At 53.9% G+C, this 22,918-nt stretch overlaps 1 protein-coding gene across 4 annotated transcripts in view; it reads right to left on the bottom strand.

Annotated features, from left to right (window-relative positions):
• The window catches only part of OTOF (otoferlin), a 122,953-nt gene that overhangs the window by 74,722 nt on the left and 25,313 nt on the right, over nt 1-22,918 (bottom strand). For all 4 annotated transcript variants that reach the window (XM_074582261.1, XM_074582263.1, XM_074582264.1 and 1 more), the window contains exons 4-5: nt 7,208-7,307; nt 341-552 (exon numbers count right to left, since the gene is read on the bottom strand). In XM_074582261.1, the coding sequence (XP_074438362.1) occupies nt 341-552; nt 7,208-7,307 (312 nt within the window). The remainder of the gene's footprint in view (nt 1-340; nt 553-7,207; nt 7,308-22,918) is intronic.

The following is a 22,918-nucleotide window of genomic DNA, read 5'->3' as shown; positions in this document are numbered from 1 at the left end:
TACGAGGCCTGACCAAGAGTCAGGCCCTTAAATCCTTTCTGAATCTGTATTTAATTACATTTGCTCTGCAGCATCTGCCGTGTGCTACACAGCTCAAAGCCTGCTGGAAGGCTCAGCTGTGTGCTGGGCAGGCGTGGTGGAGCACCAGGGACCTGCTGACACCGGTGGGTGAACACTTACAGCCGCTCCACGCCTTGAGCTGTGATAATGGTTTTCTGATGGCCAGGAGATGTGAGGCACCCCAGAGGAGCATTGGGGCAATGCTGCCCTTTCAAGACGAGCCAAAGCCTCCCCATCCCCGTTGCCACCACACATCTCCAAGTGCTGAGCATCACATTACCTTCTGAAGCTCCTCTCTGCAGACTGCTGGTTGGATTTGCCTGGGGAGATGTCCGAGCCCCGCCGGTGGCCGGAGAGGAGGCTGTCTGTCTCTAGAGGGTACCTGCCATCCCCCTCTGAGTGGACGCTGGGGATCTCCAGGAACTCCTTGTCATTCCAGGTGCCCACCGTCCCGTCCAGAGCCTGGTACCTGATCTCTATGGAGATGCTGGTCTGCAACACACAAGGAAGACACAATCAGCCCCCGAGGGCAGCACAGGGAGGAAGGAAGGTCCTGCGAAATCTGAAAGGCAGGAAGAGTTGTTGCATCAGCTGGCTTGACCTCTGAGCCTTACTGACCCCAAAGTCTCCTCTTTCCTAGTTCATGAGGCAGTTGGAGAGCAGGTCTTTGGCTTCAGGAGGTTGTCTGATCCCGCTCAGGCACGGTGCTGCAGCCTCCCCCCTGCTCAGGCACCTGATTCACTTGGAGCTGCTGGTGCATCCCAGACCAGCTGCATCAGATATGAGAGACACCAAAAGCCCTGAACAGCAGGGAAACCCTTCGAGCAGCTGAAGGCACCACGAGCAGATGAAGCCACATCATGTTGGTGGGTTTTTCTCTGTCTTGCATCAGCTTCTTAAGAATTTGTGCCCTGCTGTTAAGTGCTGGGCTGCCAAGCCCCACGGATGCGTGGTGCCTTGCTCCTGCCTGGCCCCATCCCACCCCCAGGCAGGGCAGGATTTGGCAAGGGATGGGCATCCCCAGGATGTTTGGGCAGATCCTGGTTTGGGGAGGGGGTCTCCCAGCCTGGCCATGACCAGCACAGCTGCCTCCAGCTCTGGAGCTCGCACCATAAGAATGACACGGAGCTGTTGGAGCGGGGCCAGAGGAGGCCCCGGAGACGCTGGGAGGGCTGGAGCCCCTCTGCTGGGAGGACAGGCTGAGAGAGCTGGGGGGGTTCAGCCTGGAGAAGAGAAGGCTCCGCGGAGACCTTCCAGCCCCTGCCAGTCCCTCAAGGGGCTCCAGGAAAGCTGGGGAGGGACTCTGGAGCAGGGAGGGGAGCCATGGGACGAGGGGGAAGGGTTTTACACTGACAGAGGGGAGATTTGGATGAGCTATTGGGAAGAAATCCTTTGGTGTGAGGGGGGTGAGCCCCTGGCCCAGGTTGCCCAGAGAAGCTGTGGCTGCCCCATCCCTGGAGGGGTTCAAGGCCAGGTTGGCCGGGGCTTGGAGCAACCTGGGCTGGTGGGAGGTGTCCCTGCCCAGGGCAGGGGGTGCCACTGGGTGGCCTTTAATAGTCCCTTCCACCCATTCTGTGATTCTATGGGAAGGGACCTGGCACTGGGTCAGTCCAAGCTTGATCTAAATCTTCTTCTGGATGAAGCGAGTAAGGTCCTCTCCCTCTTGTACGTGGTCATCCCCCACGTACACTCCCAAGATTGCACCAGGCTGCTGCAGCAAATTCAGGGTTGGAGCTCTCAAATGTTTTTCCCCAAAAAATCTTTCTCTGGATTTAAAACGCAATCCAATATGTGAGAGTTCACCTTGCTGCAAAGAGCTGCTGGCACTACCTTTGCCCTGATGTCCAAAGTCCTTCTAAAACCACAGCTTTGGACAAACCAGCCAGAAAAATATCTCTCCTGAAAACATACCTCATTTTGAAAGGCAAACGGCTGCCACAAAGATCAAAGCAAAAGCAGAAACCCATTCTCCACCTCCATTCGGCTTCCACGGAGAAATTTCAAGTCATATTCCATGCAAAGGCGATTGATTTTAGACACAAGGACAAAACGAAAATGCTAACAAACCGGAGCAGGAAAATTTATGAGAAAATCTTCCCTTTTTTTTCAGCTCTGTGTTCAAGAGGAGGCAGAGCATCCTGACTCGCTCCAACCGCGGCTTGTCAAAGGGACGATGTGAAAGGCTGGAGGAGACAAGACACGGCCTGGGAGGACGCTGTGCATTTAGCAAGGGGTGACTCAAAGCCAGCTGGAAACCGAGCTTTGCCGAAGGTTTTGACTGATTTTATTCTTCGTCTGGCAAAATACAAATCTGAGTCAATCAAAATGGTTTGCCACGCCGCGCTGACCTCACCGAGCTGCTTCGGCTTGTTTAAGAAAGCAAATGCAGAGGAGAGACACAGATCCATGTGGGAACGTTGTTTTGTCACAGTTTTTTAAATCCTCCTCGTCGCTGTCGTGAAACATTTGATTTTGAAATCTCATTTTTAGACTATGTTTAAAGGCTTAAAAATCCTTTAAAAGAAATGAAAAATTATGGGTGTAATAAGCTGAAAGATTTTGGTTTGGGCTGAATAAAGTCATCGCTTGTTTGACGGGAAATTAGTAGGTGTAAGCTGAAACCAAAAGGAATTCACACTGGAAACCAAACTCTCAATTTAACAGTAAAGAAAATTAATGAGTGGAATGATTCACTGAAGGGCTGGCGGATTGCTCTGTCACTGGACATTTTAACACCATTTTTATTTGTTTTTTTGCTGTTTTCTTTTCTGCCACTTGAGATAATAACAAATTCTGAGACACCCCAGAGCCTCTCTTGTAGGAGGCCAGGCGACACGCTCGTAATATCCCTCCTGGCTTTACAATTCCTGGCTCTTTTAATCTCCTTGCTAAGGCAAGTCAGTAAGGTTATCAGGGCTGGCTGGAAGCTGCCCGTGATGCTGTGCAGCCAGCCCACAAAAAAGAAAACAGTTTTCAACCCTTCCTTTGTGTTTGATTACAGAAAGATGACGGTATGCCTGGAAAGTGCTCTCCAAGGAACGAAGGCGGTGAAGATGCTCCTTCCCCGTCATCCGGAGCTGGGGCCGATGTCCGGAGCTGGACACGCCTCACACCTGTCATGGTTTCACCTGGGATGGGGTTGAATTTCTTGCTAGCAGCTGGTGTAGTGCCGCGTTTGGGATTTGGGATGAGGAATGGTGTTAGGACACCGGTGGGTTTGGTTGCTGCTGAGCTCTCACGGCCTCTTCTGCTCCTCAGCCCACCCCACCAGTGATGGGCTGGGGGAGGACAAGGAGTCGGGAGGGGACACAGCCAGGACCCCGACTGACCCCAGGGATATTCCATGCCATGGGACGTCATGCCCGGTGTATAAAGCTGGGGAAAGAGGAAGGGGGGATGTTGAGAGAGGTGGTGTTTGTCTTCTCAAGTCCGTGTTACGTGTGATGGAGCCCTGCTCTCCTGGGGATGGCTGAGCACCTGCCTGCCATGGGAAGCGGTGAATGAATTCCTTGGTTTTCTTTGCTTGAGTGCGCAGCTTTTGCTCTACCTATCAAACTGGCTTTATCTCAACCCAGGAGGTTTTTTTCTCACTTTTACTCTTCCAATTGTCTCCCCCATCCCAACTCGGGCAGCGAGCGAGCGGCTGCCTGGTCCTACCTGCTGCCTGGGGTTCAACCACAAACCGCACCGACGTGTCTGCAAAGCGGGGCCACCCCAGGGTGGGTTTGGAGGTGGGATGGTTGCGCCAGGGTGGAACCTGGGTGAGCATAGTCTGCAGGAGGGATCCCTGGTGCCAGCCCAGCATCGTGCAGAAGTGGAGCTGCGCTGCATGACGCCACCTCCGGCATCTGCGCCGTGCTCGCCAGCAGCCCCTCTGGAGGCAACGCCATGCCAGAACCTGCTCAGGTGCCTTTGCGGAGGAAACATGCCTTTAAAACCATGGGTTTTAAGGAGCTGAGAGAGGTGTCGGTTGCCCAGAGGAGAGAGCTGGGAGATTGCTTTCTTTCCTCATTCTGCAGGTGATCTTTCCAACCCTTGCAATTGACGTATTTTGGAGTTTGCTCAATGCGAGGAACGTGTTGCTTCCAAGAAAAACCTTTTCCTTTGCATCTCGGAGGATGAGGATTGCAGACAGAGGGTTATCCCATCTCAGCTGATGGGCAGCGACTTTCCATACCTGCCCGTCTCTGCCTTCTCAATATCATTTTTCAGTCCCCTTCTCCTCCTGCAACAGCCCTCACTGGCCGTGGATCCGAAACCCTGCTGAAAGCCCAAAATGCAAACGCATACCCTCACTTCCAGTTCTGGTTTGAAGGGGGGTGACCCGGGGCTAGGACCGTGTCCCAGAAACGCAGGGGAAATCGAGGGACGTGACATTTCTGCTCACAGCAAGCTCTAGAAATGCAGGATTTGTGCATGGGCGTCCATATGGCTTGCGGCGTGCAGGACCGGGGGGCATTTATTGTCGTACCCAAGGGAGAGCTGCACTCCCCTACAATCTGCCCTGCCCGGGCTGCCGTGATTCCGTAGCAACAGTCAACAGCCAGTATTTATGTTTTCCGGAGCGCTCTGTGAATACCAACTGAAACAGCTCCAGCAGAGCTGCCATGGCACAGACAAGACATACACATAGACACAGAACCACAGAATTGTTATGGCTGGAAGGGACCTTTCAGACCATCAAGTCCAACTATCAACGCAACACTGCCAAGGCCACCACTACCCCATGGCCCTCAGCACCACGTCTGCCCGGCTTTTCAATCCCTTCAGGGATGGCGACTCCACCACTGCCCTGGGCAGCCTCTTCCAATGCTTCACAACCCTTTCCAGGAGGAAATTGTTCCCAATATCCATCCTAAACCTCCCCTGGTGCAACTTGAGGCCGTTTCCTCTTGTGCCATGGCCTGTTCCTTGGGAGAAGAGCCCGACCCCCCCTGGCTACCCCCTCCTTTCAGGGAGCTGTAGAGAGCCAGAAGGTCTCCCCTCAGCCCCCTCTTCTCCAGGCTGAACCCCCCCAGCTCCCTCAGCCGCTCCTCACCAGACTTGTGCTCCAGACCCCTCACCAGCTCCGTTGCCCTTCTCTGGACACGCTCCAGCCCCTCAAGGTCTTTCTTGGCGTGAGGGGCCCAAACCTGGAGACAGCCCTCGAGGTGGGGCCTCCCCAGTGCCGTGGAGATGACATGAGGTCCTCAGGGGGGAGGTGATGAGCACAGGTCACCCAGAACATCAGGCAGGGGCTGGGGAAGGTCGTTTCTCCTCCAGGTGCCTCCAGTCAGAAGGGCATGGCTGATATAGAGGGGAAGGGCAGCAGGCCGCTTGCTTTGACCTACTGTGCAGCTGCCCCAAGCTCCTGGCCAGGCTGCAAGGAGCCAGTCCAGGCAGGTACCGTCTCAGTCCTGGGTTAGTTCATTCTAAAAATTTCATCATTATGGACACTAAGAAGTTGCACGTATTGAATTTTCCTCCGTTGGTTTTCTCCTCTCCCCTCTGTGACACTGAAGGGTCTTAAAAATACGGCATTTTCTTCCTTTGGAGGGTCCCGTGGACTTCAATCAGGCAAATGCTCAGTCTGATGAAATAAGAGAACGGCAGGAACTGTTTTCTCCAACCCTGAAATTATTGTTGCACCCTGGGTCTGCAGCCTTTCCACTTTTTCTCTCTCCTCGGGACTGTTTTCTTCATACTTTTATTGGTTTAATTCCCTCTGCCCCCACCGCAGTCACCTCCTGTCTCCTCCTAATGAAACCATTCGTCTTTTCATTGCTAATTGCTTGTTGTCAGCACAGAGGGTTGCGCGCAATTGCTCTTTTCCTTTATGCTGAGTGTAGGAAGCAGCTTGTGAAGGAATAAGAAAAGGGGACGGGGGGGAGGGAAGCTGAGTATTTATTTTTTAATGAAAACACCAGGGTTTTGATACCCAAGCAGATCAGAAGTGGCTGCAGTTCCAAGCGTGTTATAAAACTCAGTCTCCATGGCAAACAGCTCCCGTGAGACGCGTTACCCAGATGGAAAGGCACCGAGTGACACGGCAGCTGCTCTGCCCACCGGGAGCCTTTCCCCGGGCATCGGGGGCGCTGGGCGAGGGGCGCAGACCCAGACCGGGGGGGATTTCTTATCCTGATTTCCCCCAGAGGGGTACAAAGAGCGGGACTTCAGGTGAGCTGCCGCACGAGGTGTTCCTCATGGGCTACAGGGGTCAGACAAAAGCAGCGTTGAGCTCGGAGACAAACACGGCAGATGTCGAGCGTTTCAAGCAGCCGGTACCCCCGGTACGGATTAAAGCTGGTACCCTGCTCGGGGCAGAGCCGGCGTGGGGTCGCTCAGGGGCAGGAGGAGAGCCCTGGCAGCGGAGCTCAGCGTGGGACTGTGGTCGAAGCCTCTCTGCGGGGCTCTGAGGACCACGCTGTGCTCTGGGGTGACACGGCTCTCCGGCAGCAGGACACTTGCGGGCTATTTCTGAGCTGGGCACGAGCAATGTCACCCTGCCTGTGTGCAGGTTAAACCTGGTTCCTTCCCCCTCTGCCCCGATCCTACGCTTGTCACGGCATGCAGAACAGCCAGCCTTTGCTGTCCACCCTCGGGACAGTCCTGGCTGCCTTCGTCCTTCAGACCAATTATAAAGGGGTGAAGGAAAGGCTGAGGATTCGGGGATTCAGGTCCATTAACAGAGTTGGAGGTGTTCAGCCTGGAGAAGGCTCTGGGGAGACCTTCCAGCCCCTGCCAGTCCCTCAAGGGGCTCCAGGAAAGCTGGGGAGGGACTCTGGAGCAGGGAGGGGAGCCATGGGACGAGGGGGAAGGGTTTTACACTGGAAGAGGGGAGCTTGAGATGAGATATTGGGAAGAAATTCTTTGGTGTGAGGGGGGTGAGCCCCTGGCCCAGGTTGCCCAGAGAAGCTGTGGCTGCCCCATCCCTGGAGGGGTTCAAGGCCAGGTTGGCCGGGGCTTGGAGCAACCTGGGCTGGTGGGAGGTGTCCCTGCCCAGGGCAGGGGTTGGGACTCGATGGCCTTTAAAGGTCCCTTCCCACCCAAACCGTGCTGTGATTCTGTGATAACACAGACTTTTCTGTTCCTACAGAGTCATCAGAAAGGCAGACAGATGGACCAACGACCGATGGGCAGCAGCAGCTGCTTTTTCCTCATGACCTACCTGAATGGCTGAATTATTGTCGTCTATGAGCGTGTCCGTCACCTCTACCTGCCCTTCCTCCACCACCTTTTGCAGGACCATCCGGAATGTGCCAATGAGCCTGTGGAACAAAGAAGAGTAAAGTCAGGTGAGATGTGGTGAGCACCCACCACTGTTCCTTTTTGGTGGGAAAGGGCTTTGCTGGCCAAGTCGCCAGAGCTTGCGAGGCTGTTTTCGCTTCCCATTTGCCTTAAGAGGAGGTAGACGTGAGATGCAGGAACATAGCGTGGCCAAGGACTCTGGCAGCTGCAGCCAGTGACCCCAGCCCAGTGGAGATGGTGGGCAAAGGAGAAGCCAGGAGAGAAGCCATTTCAAGGTAACTCGGTTGGGATAAGAAGAGACGGAGACCTTGGGAACCACCAGCCTTGTATTACTGGGATGCACCTAAGGGAACCCAATCTGGCCTTTTCCATCCTGAATGTCTGCAGTTATATCTGCGCAAGTAAACTGAACAAGGCAAGAACCAGGGCACTGCCCCTCACCTGTCTGCACCAGGACATTGTCAGCACAGGCCATGGCATGGGGAGGTCCCAGGTCAACATCCCCAGGAGGGATTATCCTGGGGCAGAGCATCCCTGGAGGAGTTTGGATGTGTCTGGTTGTGTGTACGATTAGACTGGACATTAGGAAAAAATTCTTCCCAGAAAGAGTGGTCAGACACCAGAATAGGCTGCCCAGGGAGGTGGTGGAGTCACCATCCCTGGATGTGTTTAAGGGTCATTTAGATGTGGTGTTGGGGGATCTGGTGTAGGGGAGAACTCTGTAGAGTGGGGTTGATGGTTGGGCTCGATGATCCCAAGGGTCTTTCCCAAACTGAATGATTCTATGATTCTGTGATCCCAGCCCAGCTGTGTCGGCCCAGGGCTGGAGAACAGGGCTCATGTTGGAAGGTTTACTTGAATGGACATGGCCTGAAGGCGCCGCATGTGAGTCTGAAAGCTGCTCGGAGGAGAAGACTGACTCCCTGCTGCTAAGGGAGGCCCAGTCATAACTGATGCCTCAAGGCTTGTGTCCTTGTCCCAGCCCCCTCCCAGCCTGCTCGGTATCTTCAAACAATGCAGCAGAGACCCAGGGAGGTTGGGCTGTCTACATCCAACTGCAAAAAGCCAAGAGCCACCCGGTGTGAGGTCAACCTGACCCAGCTTTGAGCATGAGGCTGGGCTAGAGATCTCCTGAAATGCCCTCCAGTCTGAATTATCCAGCCATCCTTTGATATGATCTTATGATCCTTGATCATACGATAACATCATCTGCAGTATGTAGGGAAGGCTGCATGCCCAAGTTAGTCCCCGTGTGGTCTTCACACCTCCCAGAGAGGGCTCACATCTCTCCCACCCAACCCGCACCTCCTGACCCCGCCACGGGCTGAGATGAACGCTGAGGTGAGGGTGTATAACACCTTCCAGCCACCATGGCCATTTCTCCCCCGAGCATCTCATCACCTCCTAAACTCCCCCAAGATGAGCAGGTTGAAGGCTTCTAATTGCTCTTAGTGGCTCCTGCCCGAGCTTGCTCTCGCATCTAGGGAGTGCAGCAACATGCGCACTAAAAGCAGCCACTTTTGTTAAATTACAGGTCCAAATAGCTACCACAGAGAGCAGCGAAGCCCGGTGCTCTCTAATAAAAGTCATTACTTATTTGCCAGCTCGTGGCTTGTCAAGGAGCTGTGGCTTTATGTTCTTCATGTTCTGCACCAGGGGGACCTTCCCAGCCTGAGAAGAGCCAGCTATGAAACAACAAGTGACTCCCGACACGGAAAAAACCCTGAAATGCTGAACGCGGGGCTGCCTTACGCCCTCTGCCTTGCATGTCATCTCCAGCGCCGTGATCCCAGATGACAGCAGAGATATTAGACGGCACACCAGGAATATGTCTGCAGTGCTCTGTCAGCGGGAGCCAGCAAGAAAGCTGCTGCTGATTGAACTTCATCCTCGCAAACCTTAAGGCATTGCTTACTGTCATGCTGATTTATCGAGACGAGACTTCAGAGAGGGAGACAAGAACTCCCCGCGCTGTGCGGTGGGATGTTGAGGGCTCCTCTCCTGCCTCTGCCCCCGAGGAACCCAAGCACCCCATGCTGTGCCTGCATCGCCAGCCTGGAGACCCAAGGTGAAAGCCAGGTTTGCAGATTTGCCCTAGGTCAGTCTGGGCTCTGTCTTTCCCAGCTCTGAAGCCATCCCCTTATGCTTTGAAGCACCCTCTGAAAATGCAGCACAACACTGGATGGAAGAGCAGGGTCTGCTCAGCTCCCTGGGGTCTTCACTGGCTTTGGGGCTTGCTTTGCCTGGGTTCTGCTTCTGACAACCCTCTTTTTTTTTCCATTCCCCACCCAAATGGCCCTTCTTGCATCAAGAAGAGCGTGGCCAGCAGGTCAAGGGAGGTCATCCTCCCCCTCTACTCTGCCTTGGTGAGGCCACATCTGGAGCACCGGGTCTAGTTCTGGGCTTCCTGGGTCAAGAAGGACGGGGAACTGCTGGAGAGGGGACAGCAAAGGGCTACCAGGATGCTGAGGGGACTGGAACATCTCTCTGATGAGGAAAGGCTGAGGGATTTGGGTCTTTTCAGTCTGGAAAAAAGACGGCTGAGGGGGGACCTTATCAACGCTTGTAAATACTGAAAGGGGGGGTGTCAGGAAGATGGGGCCAGGCTCTTCTCAGTGGTGCCCGGGGACAGGACAAGGGGTAACGGGCACAAACTTGACCATGGGAAGTTCCATCTCAACATGAGGAGGAACTTCTTTGCTGTGAGGGTGGCAGAGCCCTGGCACAGGCTGCCCAGAGAGGTGGGGGAGTCTCCGTCTCTGGAGACATTCCAACCCCGCCTGGACGCGTTCCTGTGCCACCTGCTCTGGGTGACCCTGCTCTGGCCGGGGGTTGGACAGGATGGTCTCCAGAGGGCCCTGCCAACCCCTGCTGTTCTACGATCCTTTGATTCTTTGCACAGGGTGCTGTGATCCCTTGTGCACACCCCTGCACGCGTGGGGACCAGATGGTACTGCTGTGGGCGTTTCTCTCATCAGAGAAATCAAACTGTGCTGTGCAGCTATCCCACTGTGCACCACTCATTTATAACAATAAACTGCCTGAGGAAATTCATAAACTACCTGAGGAAAACAGGAAAATGAGCTTACGGTTGCTCGTCCACTCATCTAGCTCCGCCTGGCTCGCAGCAGCAGGGAGGTCCTGCTTTCCAGCAAACCTCTGATGGGTCCTGCTGGTGGTGCGTGATGCTCTGGGAGCAAAGGAGAGCGATGGCAGACCTGTCCCGGTGTGTGGTGCAGGATGGGACCCTTCCCTGCAGGGCTGTCACCTCCCCTCCGCAGCTCCCATGTGCTGTGCACGGGGGGATCCCAGCACGGAGCGCCTTCAACTCCATCTCCAAGGCACCGCGTAGGGCATCGACCATGAGCACCTCTTCTTTGTGACCTTCCTAGTGCTTCCTGCCCAATGAATAACGCATCGCCGGCTCCCACGGAGACCTGCTTCTTCTCTGAGACGGGGGGAAAAAGCTGCCCTACCCGCCTGGATTTCAGGGTTTGTGAAAGAACGTTATTTGCTCTTGGCAAGAGCAGCAGCTCTCTTGTTTTGCAAAGGCTTCCTCGAGAGAAGTCTGCCCTTTATTTCTCAGGATTTGAGCACAGACTCCGATGGAGGGCTCTGGAGGGCTGTCCTCTGCTCGTGGCTGGGTTTGCTTTCAGTTTGGAGGGATGCTCTTGTGGCCTGAGCAATAAAATCCAGCTATTTTAGTGAAGCTGCTTACGAGTTAGGTTTGTCTGTGAAGGTTGCTCGGCTCAGCTGGTAACGCACGGCGCAGTCCTCGCTCTTACGTGTGTTTGTAGGTGTCGGTATTTAACCTGTTTGCTGATGGCACGTCCTAAAAATGCAGCCCCTTGTAAAGGCCAGGCGGCTCTAAGGTGTGGTGTGGCTCCAGCTGTGGCCTCCCCAGGGCAGAGCAGAGGGGGAGGATGACCTCCCTCCACCTGCTGGCCACACTCTCCTTGATGCCTCCCAGGATGCCATTGGCCTTCTTGGCCACAAGGGCACATTGCTGGCTCCTGGGCAACATGGTGTCCACCAGGACTCCCAGGTCTCTCTCTACAAAGCTGCTGACACAAACAGCCCCAACCTGTACCGGCGTACGGGGTTATTCCATGCGAGCTGCAGGGCCCTGCACTTGCCCTTGTTGAACTTCATGAGGTTCCCCTCCGCCCAGCTCTCCAGATGGTGAGATGTAGGTCCTGTCACCATCCCCTTGGCACGTTTTGCAACCCTTTCAGCCTGACTTATGTGCCTCTGCACTCCCCAGCTCTGCTCGCGGACCTCGGGCCAGCTCGTCTGCAAGAGAGCGAATTATTGGGAAGATGCCTCGGTGTTGGGTTTGGGATAATGCGCTCCTTCCTTGGACCCCTCCCAACCCACTTCCCCTGGCAGGCAAGAGCCAAGCCAGAGGGAATGAAATATTCAGCACTTGTCTACACAGCCTTTCATTTCCAAGTGTTTCATAATTCATCAAGTGCCCTGCTCCCCTCCCTGGCATTTCTGCTGATGGAAAGAGAGGGAGTTTTTCTGGGTCACTCGTAATTTTATCAGACTGTAGGAACAGCTCCTGTTTCAAACCCAGCCTGGCTGGTTCGGTGCTTGGAGCTCGCTCAGAGCCTTGGATCGGGGCAGTCTGGGACTGCCGCACACCCCGTGACGTGCCACGCTTTGCTCTTTGCCCCTGTGGCACATGCCATCTTTCAACGAAGCCATCTGTGCGCCTGGAGTGGCCGGGGGTGACGGTGAACCCCACCAGGCATTGCCAGCACTGCAGTGCCCACTCTGTCCCAGCGAGAGCTCTGAGGCCAAGACGTGCATCTGGCCTTGCTAAGAGCATCCTCCAGCCCATGAAGTCCTGTCCCCCCTTCCCTGCCAGCTCAGCCCTTGGATGGTGTTTGCTCCCTGGGCAACTTCTGCTCCTGCGGCCAGGGAGGGCCTCTGGTGGGGTGGCGGCATCTCCATCCACCCATCATCAGATCCTGGGAAGTGACAAAAGGCAAATCACGGCATCTCTGTCCTGGTTTTGGCCTCACCCCCAGACACCCCTCGCAAGATAGGGTGGGGAAAGCAGAGGGATGCCACAGAGGAATGAAGGCTCAGCTGCCCAAGGGAGGATCCGACCTGCACTTAAAGACCTGAGGGACAGCTGATCTCCTGCTCCTGAACCTCTTGGAGTTGTTGACTCCATCTAAATTAGGGGATTAAGTGCTGCTTGGGCATTGTCGTTCACCCATCCACACCGGGACGCTGCCGGCCAGGGTTGGCCAGGCCAATGCACGGTCCTCAACCCACCAGTGGGATGCAGGGGCAGGGGTTAGCCCAGAGCTCGGCAGCCCCAGGGAGGTTTGGAGAGGAGAGCTTCCCCGCCTGGCCATGGACAACCCGGCTTGAGACAGAAAAGGACCCAGCTGGGGGCTTGAGACAGAAAAGGACCCCGGTGATGTCTGCCTAGGATAGATGGAGAAACCGGGTCAGACCCAAATAAAGTGCGGAATTGAAATTAAGATTGTAATCTGATATAAAACAGGAAAAAAATTAGAAAAATAAAAAAAAGAGGTAACATGCTCAACCATTATAAAACCCATCCCTCCAGCATCACCTGCCCCCCACCCAAACGAACTTTCGATGCTCATCGTGCTCCGGAGCTTCTGAGAGAAACCCAAGAACATTGCGTGGGGAATTAGGGCAGGCAGGAGCAGCCATTGCATCTTCCCGCTGCCCTCCCCATGCCGAGACGCCTTCCCGCCCCCTGGCACCGCAGCCTGCAAACACCGAAGGGTTTGGTTACACCCCCCAACCCAAAGCAGCATCTCCCAACTCCTGCACGGTGGCTACCACCCGGATTACAGACCGAGCACCGCCTTGCTCGCAGGTATCCCACTCAACCCGGCATCTGCAACGTGGGCAGAGAAGATCTGGGGGCTCCTGGTCCTCGGGGCCAGTCTCCAACCTGGAGGCATGGTGGGGAGGGAGAGAAGTTCTCCCACATGCCTGCCCGGTGCGTGCTCTGCCCTGAAGTAATGCAAAACTAAGGCAAAACAGGCAGCACGGGACACGCCAATACCCGGCCTGCTCAAAGAAGTGATCGTGGGAGATGCTCATCTTCTGGACCATCAATGGGGCTTAGATGACCACGCGGCTCAGCTCTCCTCAGCTAAAATCTGCTGAGAGGATGAACTTCTGTGGATTGGTCATCTCCGAGAGCGATGGCCACCAAATTCCTGCTTCTTCGTCCATGACCAGCCCATCTCTTCCCTTCCTTACGGATAAGCCAAACAGACGGAGTTGCTGATGGCTTCAGGGTAGGTTTCAATGGCGCTGGCTGCTCCTCTCTAACCAACCCCACTTTCCCAGCACCTTTCTGATGTGGGGGGCTCTGAAACTAGACACATATTTTTTTTTTCCAGACCGCACTGAAGCACATAAATCTGTAATTCCCGGGCCGCCAAGCAACGGCAGCAGCTCCAGGCCATTTTTCCCATGCTCGCCATCCTTGCCCGTGCTGCTAGCCAGAACTGCTCCCTGCACGTGGGGAATTTCAAACTGACGCCCGACGGGGTCTGGTCCCCGCGGGGCTCCGCCGGCTGCCAGCATCCCCGGTGAGGAATCCCTGCTCCCGTGCGTAACACCGTCAGCGCCCGCCGTGTCAAATTCCCGCTGAGTTTTTCATTCCTTGATCAAAACATTGCGTGGCACCGAGTCAAACACCGTGCAAAAGTCTGAGTATACCCAAATTACTGCTTCAGCAACCAGATCTGTAATCTCACCCCAAATTCGTTACCTGACAGGAAATATTTCAATACGACAGGGCTGACTGCCACTCATTATGCTATTCCACTTGTCTTCCAGGGTGAAAAGAAGAGCCATTTATATTTAATGAGGATTTTTTTGCAAGAGTTTGCTGAAAAAAAAAGTAAATTGACTGAAGAACTTTTAATACCTGGAGGCTGCCGAGCTGGAACAGCTGCTGTGTCCTACATTTGGCCAGGTTATCCAAATGTTAACAACACAATAGTAATCAGGTACGCTCCGACCTGCCTGCTGCACAGGCTCGGTGCAGAGAGGGTAATTAGGAGGGAAGTGATTTAGGGAGCTTTAACTTAAGGAGCAGGTGATTACAGATGATGCTCCAATTCCGCGAGATAGGAAAAAGGCTCTTCGTTTTGGTCCCAGCTCCAGGACACTCATCGCGTAAGCCGCGAGAGGAAAGAGCTTGCGTTTATCAGTGTTGCCCAAACACGGGTTTGTGCATAAATGCAAGCGCTGCAGCCTCTAAATGCACCATCAGCCGCTCCGGTATCCAACAGCAACTCCCTTTCAGCCCATTTACTTTCTGCTTTCCCAGCCTGAGCTCCCAGAGAGCCATCGTCTCTCCCCCCAGGTACCCCAATGAGCTTCGTCAACCAACCAGACCCACCCAGCTGCCCATCAGAGCAGCTCCCTGGTTCCTCATCGCCCATTTTTGGAGCCCTCGCACATCTCTGGTCTCCCAGCTGGTCCTGCCTGGTTGCAAGGCACCGCAGAGCCAAAGCACAGCCGCAGCGGTGGGTTGCTGGTGAGAAGTAAGGAGGTCCCACAGCAAAGAAACCTTTTTTGGAGGCCAGCTGCCCACAACTTAGCTCCTGGTGCACATCCCAGCACATACATCGTCACATGCTGGGAGACAGAGAAATTAGAACTCTTGAAAATGCCACAATGGTCAGAAAAAAAATAACTTTTTTCACCTTTTCAACCCACTTTTGGCAAAGAAGGGCTGGGGTTTTCAGCTGCAGGAATCTAGAAGCTATATGGAAATGACCGCAACCCATGAAGGGTCATTTTACCAACCCAGGTCTGAAGACGCAGGGGGGGCTTTGAGGCAAAACGCTCAGCACACGTGAACTCTGCAAAGTGAGAAGGATGGGACGTGCCAGGGCAAGGAGGAGATGCACAGCCGACCTCCACCTGACAAACCGCGTCGTGCCCGGCACATCACCGTTGGGCTATAATGGGGGTTGGACCATGGTTAGTCCAGGGCAGAGGCTCCGTGGTCCCCTTTGCGTGGCTCTGCTGCGCAAGCCTTCTCCGTGCCCACCTCCTGCCTGGCAGGGCTTTGCTCCACCCTGGAGGCAGAGCTGCCCAGGTGGCTGTCTGAATATCTCAGCCTGCCTCCAAGGAGGACTCTGGGCTCCAGATCCCGCCCAGAGATCATTTTAAAGCTACCCTAGATATAAAAAAAATGGTGTCAGGCCAGGTGTATTTCTGTCTTTCTGTAAAGAATAACAGAAGTGCTCTCTTCTCTTCCTTTTTTTCCCCTTTTCCAGACACCCAAGTTGCCCAGCAAGATCAGATTTGGCCTTCGTTGTGAGTTGGAAGCCCAACATATGTTGGAAGCCCTTGTTTGTTGGAAGCCCACCCATGTCTGTGTGCTTTTAAAACTCAAATATAAAGCTGAAGAATCTTCAAAGACTCCCTTTCTCCAGCTCAATGACCAAAAAGGTGTTAAACAAAACCCCAAAAGGCAAAAAGCCCTGATGCAGCTCAAAATCGTCAGGGTTTGAAGTGCGCTGATGATTGCTCATTTTCTCCTCTCCTGGGGAAGGGTCCGTCCCACCTCCTTGTAGCTCTCCTGAAGTTCACCATGAGTCCCTGAGCTCTCTCTGCTCAAATGGAGGGACTGTCCCGGCTGGAGGGCAATCCATCCCAGATGCCTTAGAGGTATCCAAGTTGGGGAGAAAACGCTCGTGGGAGTTTCTGGTCTTTCTCTGCCGACTATTGGACTGAACGCCCTGACCAGGCTGCAGGCAGGCAAAGCTGGGTGGTGGGAATTGTCCTGTTGCTGCAGGGGATCTCAGTGCAATGTGTTTTCCTGGTGATGCAAAACGAGTTTGGTGGGGATCAGCCCCGAGAAGGAAGGTCTCCTCTTGAAAGCGCCCAAACACAAACCCCTCCAGACCTCCAGGCAGAGGATCGGAATTTCCAGCGTCACAAAAAGCAAGCAGTTTGAAAGCCAGCAAAGTATCACTTAACTTAGGAGCCAAGCACCCAGCCTGCCTCAGGAGGTAATAAAAAATTAAAGAAAGAGCTCAAACCTCTTCCTCTGCCCAGCCTGCACTACACAAGCCCCGTCATCGCTTTCTGGCCGTGTCCAGCTTGAGCTGAGCCAGTCGTCCCAGCTGCCTTCTCCCCTGCTCGCCTTCCTCTGGCTCTCGGGGAGCCAAGATGATTTGCAGCTCCTCCTGGGAAGCCCGGACTCCGCTCGTCTCTGTCTCGGCGGCTTCCCTCCTCCATGGGGATCAGCGTTTCAGCTCTTTTTTTCACGTGCCAGCCTTGCCTGCAGAGCTGGACAAGTTGTATGACATGGTATCACTCACAGAAAGGCTGAGCCGGTACCTCCGTAGACATCTCGGCTGATTAGCTTGCATCTCTGACATGGTATGGAAACTTCTGCCTTTCCAGGCTCCTGCCCCTGGTGACATCAGTCCTCTCAGGTCATAACCAAGCACACCCTCTTCATCTATCTTTTACCTTCTGTGGAAGCTGATGCTAGAACATCTTAATGAGACATCAGACTTGCTTGCTGCAGCCATCCCTTTGCAAGGGGCTTCATGCAGGAGAAGGATTTCAGGTAGACGATCATAGAATCATAGAATTGTCCAGGCTGGAAGGGACCTTTCAGATCATCGAGTCCAACCATCAACCCAACACTGACAAAAACCATCACATGCCACATCTGCTTGAGGACCAGGCAGCTGTAGGTGTACCAGAGACACCAGTCCTTAGGGCTGGGAAGATAAGCTGGGCTTTATGAACCTCAGGCTCTGGAGCACTTGCCACCCACCCTGCTCTGTGGAGGGGTACGTGAGAGAAGACCCCACCATATCCATTTTGCATCAACCAGAAAAGAAGCTGGACTAGGACCTTCTTCTGAGGTGAATAATCCCACAGCTCAAGAAGTGCCAAGGACAACGAAGAAAAAAATTGTTGATTTAAGAAAAAACATGAAAAGAAAGAGTGCAGCCCATGGATTAGGAGGACGGGGGAGCCTGGGCTCTCAGGAGGACAAATCCACTTGCAATGATAACCCAGGTACATCAGGAAGGATCACAGTTCATCAACCCTTGTCATCCCAACTACGAGTCTTCTGGCCTATGTAAGATGTCCACCTTAGGACTCCTGGGGTGAGAGAGGATATCTGTTTCTTCAATAAACTCACACAGATTTTTCTTCCATAAAGACATCAAATTCAATTTTAAACCTGTAAACTTCCCAGCAGATCTCGTGGTGGGGCTCTCCAACGCCCACCCAGCATCACGTGAAGACCCACTTCGTCCTGACCCTCCCTCCCACTGTCTTCATGTTCACATCTTTCGAGTTTTTCTACTGAAACAGATGATGAAAAACTGCTTCCTCCCCACTTCCACCTTGTGGCTATTCATTATGTCCTCTTTGGAATGGAAGAGGACTAACTTAATTTACAGTTCCTCAGATAAAAGCTGTGCCAGAGCGTTTGGCTGCTCCGTTGGATCCGTTTGGCTCCTGCACAGTTAATAACACAAGACTAAAGGACTCTTACAACCAACAGCGCGATGCAAAGACAGCCTGGAAGAGCATCGGAGAGCAACTCTCTCTGTTCCCAGTGCTGAAAGGATTAGCGGAAAAAATTGTTTTAATACTGTTTGGATGGTAAAGGACACCACATTGCTCCCAACTTCTCAGACGGGCGTAAGGTTCCCTCCAAGAGACCTGCCCAGTCTGGACTGTTTGTAATGAAGTTTGGGGATCCAAATCACATACGAAAATGGCAAACATAAACCCCGAGTTGTGCAGGTGGTCCCCAGATCCCGTAAAATCGTCCCATATAATACTTTTTTTCTGTTGTCTTACTGGTGAAATTAGGAGGGGACTCTCAAAAATTGTTTTGGATTGAGACAAAAGCATAAGGCCGGCGTGGCGTGATCCTACATAAAGAATTTGGCTGGGTTACAAGCACACTTAGTTATATTCAAAGAGACTTAATTGTTTTCTGCCTTTTACCAATTCCCTAGACAAAAACACCACCGTGGTGCGTGCGCTGGAGGCATCACGCATCCAGTGGTCTGGTGAGTCAGATGCAGACCCTGGATGCGACCCCAGCGTATCCCTGGGACCTTCCACACCGAGAGGGAAGGAACTGGGGAGAACTGAATCTCCCGCATCCCTGACGATGCTCCGAGGGCTGCGGCTCAGAGCTCGGCAGTGCCTACGCGAGCCGGGCAGCAGAAAGGCTTGCCCAGCTGTGGTCCAAGCACCTTCTCAAGGAAACCGTGGCACTTTCTGGTTTGCAAAAGGCAACTCTTGCAACGTCCTACCTGCCCAGAGTCATCCCTCCAAGCCCTGCTCTGCCTGGGGTGGGCACTCAGATGAGAGGGGGAACCTACTGCACCAGAGTTAATAATTTTTCCATTATATTCTTCCTACAGTGATTCTGCAGCGGATTATTTTGCGCGGATGAAACGGTGAGCACCCTCTTTCCTGCAAGTTGGTGGCAGTTTCATACGAAAGACTTGAATGCTGCAAAGACCTTAATTGCTGGAGAAGCCAGAGCACAAAGGACAAAACAAAGCTCTATTTTCATCCCGGAGAGCACAGCGCTGTATTAAAAGCCTTTGGTATTAGTCCCTTTGTCTCTCCGTCAGGTAAGGAGAGCCAGCTCCCGCCTCTGCCCCGTGGGTATCGGCTTTCTGCGGGGGGAAGTTATCCGTGCCCCCACCCCGGCGTCGCCCGTCAGGCCGGCGGGGACCCGACGGGTTTGTAACGTGACTTTTGGTCTTCGGCCAGATCCAGTTACTGCTGCTCGCTCCGGAGAGGAAAACAGCGACATAGAGGAAAACAAACCACCTCAAGGCAGCAGCTCTCAGTTTCTGCACAGCCTGCCTCATCCTTAAGGGACGTGGTCGTTGACTGCTGTTGTCCTTGTTTTATGCACAAGGAAAACACGTGGCCCAGAAGAGGCTTGTCCAGGCTGTCCCAGCAGGGCGGGAATGGGAAGCAGCAGCAGGGACCAGACCTCCTGCCTCAGGGATGATGCTGGACCACACAGCCATCCTCTCTGGTGTCTCTCCTCCGCTTGCTTCTTGCATCTCTGCCCCTCCTGTGCGTAGGGTCCTCCACCCCACATCACTCCTAGGTGTCCCGCGGTGTCTCCTTCAGCTTGAACACGCTCAAATCCACACCTAGGACCTCACATCATGGACTTGCCTCCTGCTCGTGCCTTCTCCCAGGGCCCTTCACTGTGGGACCATGTGCTACAAATTTTCACCCAGCTTGAAGGTATTTTGTAGGTCTCCCCAGGGGACCAGAAGAGAAAGGCCAGTGATGAACTGAGTTCCAGTTGGAACTCGGTATTTCTACCCATGTCACCTCACCTCGCCATGCAGCAGTTACTTGGCTACACCACCCGTTTTCCACCGGTGGTGGATGATGGGATACGTGAAACATCTCACTTCTGCAGGATGGGGAGACCCCATTGCCCTCTACAACTCCCTGAAAGGAGGGTGCAGAGAGGTGGGGGTTGGCCTCTTCTCCCAGGGGAATAATGACAGGACCAGAGGAAATGGGCTGAAGCTGCGGCAGGGGAGGTTTAGGTTAGATATCAGGAGGAATTCCTTTACTGAAAGAGTGGTCAGGCACTGGACCAGCCTGCCCAGGGAGGGGGTTGAGCCACCATCCCTAGAGGTGTTTAAGGAACGTCTGGATGTGGCACTTCAGGGCATGCTCCAGTGGCAGAGATTGTAGGGGTTGGTTTTTTTGTATGCGGATGGTTGGACTCGATGATCTCAAAGGTCCTTTCCAACCACGAAGATTCTATGATTCTATGATCCCTGGGGTGGTTTGGATGGGTCTTGGCTGGAGGGGAGAGTCCCAGCCTGGGGATGCCCTGCCTGGTCAGGGGCTGGAGACAGGTTTCTGGGCTGGTGGCACCACTGGTCTCGCCCATTTGAGTTGTCCTCATGAACTGTCTCCCCATCTCCATCCTCTGCCCCTTTCTTTGGGCACTCAGACACGCAGAGCCCCAGAGAATGGCTCCCAGGGACAGCCACCATCCCAGGGGCGAGACCCACTGGAGCCCACAGCCCCTCTGAGGAGCCAGCACACAATCAGCTGCTCTAAGGAGGCCGAGACACCTGGCCGGGCCAGGAAAGGATTATTTTACCAGCTAATTAGGTGCATGCTGATGGCCATTGAGGCAGGAAACAAAAGCAACTCAATGAGCCAGGCAGCCGCGTCTGGGCACCGGCCCCCTCCATTATTCAAGGTGGAGCTGCATCAGGTGTCATGCCTTTATCTGGGGCTTTGATAAATAGCACTAATCAGCTGCAGGTGAATTATTCACAGAGACCACGGCTCACCTTTCCCAGCGCCAGGGCTCTGCTTCTCCCCACTCCTCTCCCTCCTCTCCACGATTTGTGGCTGTCCGTTCTCCTCCTACGACTCATTCCTGTGCACGGAGGATGGGCTGTAGCTACAGCACTGGCTCCTGACCCTGGGCTTTAATATTTCTTTTGTACTACAAATTCCCTGTTTTCCCTTGAGGGAGGATCAGCTGCCAGGGGTGGGATGGGGCTGGGGCCATTGCCTGTGCCTCGGCACTAATATCCTGGTGTAGATATTTCTTAGCCAGCAGGAGAAGTGCTGTGAGTCTGAACACAAACTCCTGGCTAATCCCTTCATATTTATGACTTGGATCAGTCTGTTCTGCAGGTTGATTCCTGCCACGGGTGCTCAGATCTGAAATGTATTCCTTCGTCCCTCAGTACGCAGCTTACAGGGTTGGACTAAAGCTCTCCTTTCATAGAATCATAGAATCGTTATGGCTGGAAGGGACCTTTCAGACCATCGAGTCCAACCATCAACCCAGCACTGCCAAGGCCACCACTACCCCATGGCCCTCAGCACCACGTCTGCCCGGCTTTTCAATCCCTCCAGGGATGGCGACTCCACCACTGCCCTGGGCAGCCTCTTCCAATGCTTCACAACCCTTTCCAGGAGGAAATTGTTCCCAATATCCATCCTAAACCTCCCCTGGTGCAACTGTCATTGCCCCCTTTAGGCTCCTGGTTATCTTCTGCTTCAGGGAACTTCAGCCACAGCCAGTTCTCAGCTCCCTGTGCCCAAAGCACGTTGCCCTGGGTCAGGACATGCCTTGCTGCTCCTGGCTCTCCCAGACCCTTCTCCAGCCATTGGGGATTCAGCTCCAAAGACGAGCACCTGTGGGCCCATAGATGTCCTGGGATGTCTGAGGTGAACACAGGGCTGGGGGATAGAACTTTGGATCTACAGGAGACATGGTCCTTCCAGAAGCTGGAGATCCATGTGGGCACCTGAGCTGAGCCCTAACTCCCCAGGGGCACCTGCAGTGCAGAGAGAGGAGGTGAAGCCCCTTTCGGGCTCCAGTTTCCCAGAGAAGATGGCTTGTTTGGTGTTTGCTGAAGGGGCTCTCTGATCCCGGCTCCTTTCCTGGGCTGGGCTGCGGGGATGAGCTGCTCCGGTGGCCCAAAGCAAAGTCGGGCAGCAAGGAGAGCACGCTGTGCTGGGTCTCTTAACTGCTGAGGGACCGAAGGCACCACCGCCACAGCCAGCCTGCGGGGTGCATCCTTCCGCTCTCGGGAATGCCAGCACGAGCAAACTGTTTCTAGCCTGAAGAGCTTTTTAATTTAGTAGAGAAAGAGAGAACAGGTAATTAAAACTCCGGCAAAGCTCTGCAGGGAGGTGCTGGACACTCCACCGCTGGGCTGGACTCTCCACCTCTGCCCTGGGCTGGTCCAGCTGTGTCCCACGGTGGGGCGAGAGGAGACCCGAGCTGGGGAGGAGGAGCTCAGCATTTCAGTACCTAAAGGGGGCTTACAAGAAAGATGGGGACAGGCTTTTTAGCAGGGTCTGTAGCGATAGGACAAGGGGTAATGGTTTTAAACTAAAAGAGGGGAGATTTAGGTGAGATATTGTGAAGAAATTCTTTGGTGTGAGGGTGGTGAGCCCCTGGCCCAGGTTGCCCAGAGAAGCTGTGGCTGCCCCATCCCTGGAGGGGTTCAAGGCCAGGTTGGCCGGGGCTTGGAGCAACCTGGGCTGGTGGGAGGTGTCCCTGCCCAGGGCAGGGGACTTGGAACTCAATGATCTTTAAGGTCCCTTCCAAACTAAACCATTCTGCGGTTGTATGATTTCAAGGCAAACGTATCCCACAAACAGGAGCAGCAGCTGCTGTTCCAGCCCATAACAATGCAAAGCAGGTGAATGTGCCGGATAAATATTTCTGTTGGCTGCTGCAGGCCAGGGGGAGTTTGTGGATAACCATCGTAAACGAACCAGCAGCCTCTGATCCACCGATATCAATTTTTAATGAAGCTGGAATAATAGAGAAATCCCAGCACAGCAAAGAGTTCATACGGGGAGAATGGGGAGAGCCGGGATAACCTGGCAGCCGTCCTGGGAAAAGAATAGGAAAGCTTGTACGGGATTCAATGAAACAGCAATTAAAAACTGGAGCGTTATCAATGACATCCAAGGTAGGTTTACGAGGAGATAGAGCCTGTCAAAACAAGCTTGGTTTGCTTCTTTGGAGTCGGTTTGTTTGGTAATGGCACGAAAGGAGCAGATTCTTATAAAATTTTTGGTTTAA

The sequence above is a fragment of the Larus michahellis genome, chromosome 3 (assembly GCF_964199755.1).
Source record: "Larus michahellis chromosome 3, bLarMic1.1, whole genome shotgun sequence".
Lineage (NCBI taxonomy): Eukaryota > Metazoa > Chordata > Aves > Charadriiformes > Laridae > Larus > Larus michahellis.
Note: the sequence above shows the minus strand (reverse complement) of the source record. Positions and strands in the feature narration are given on the sequence as shown.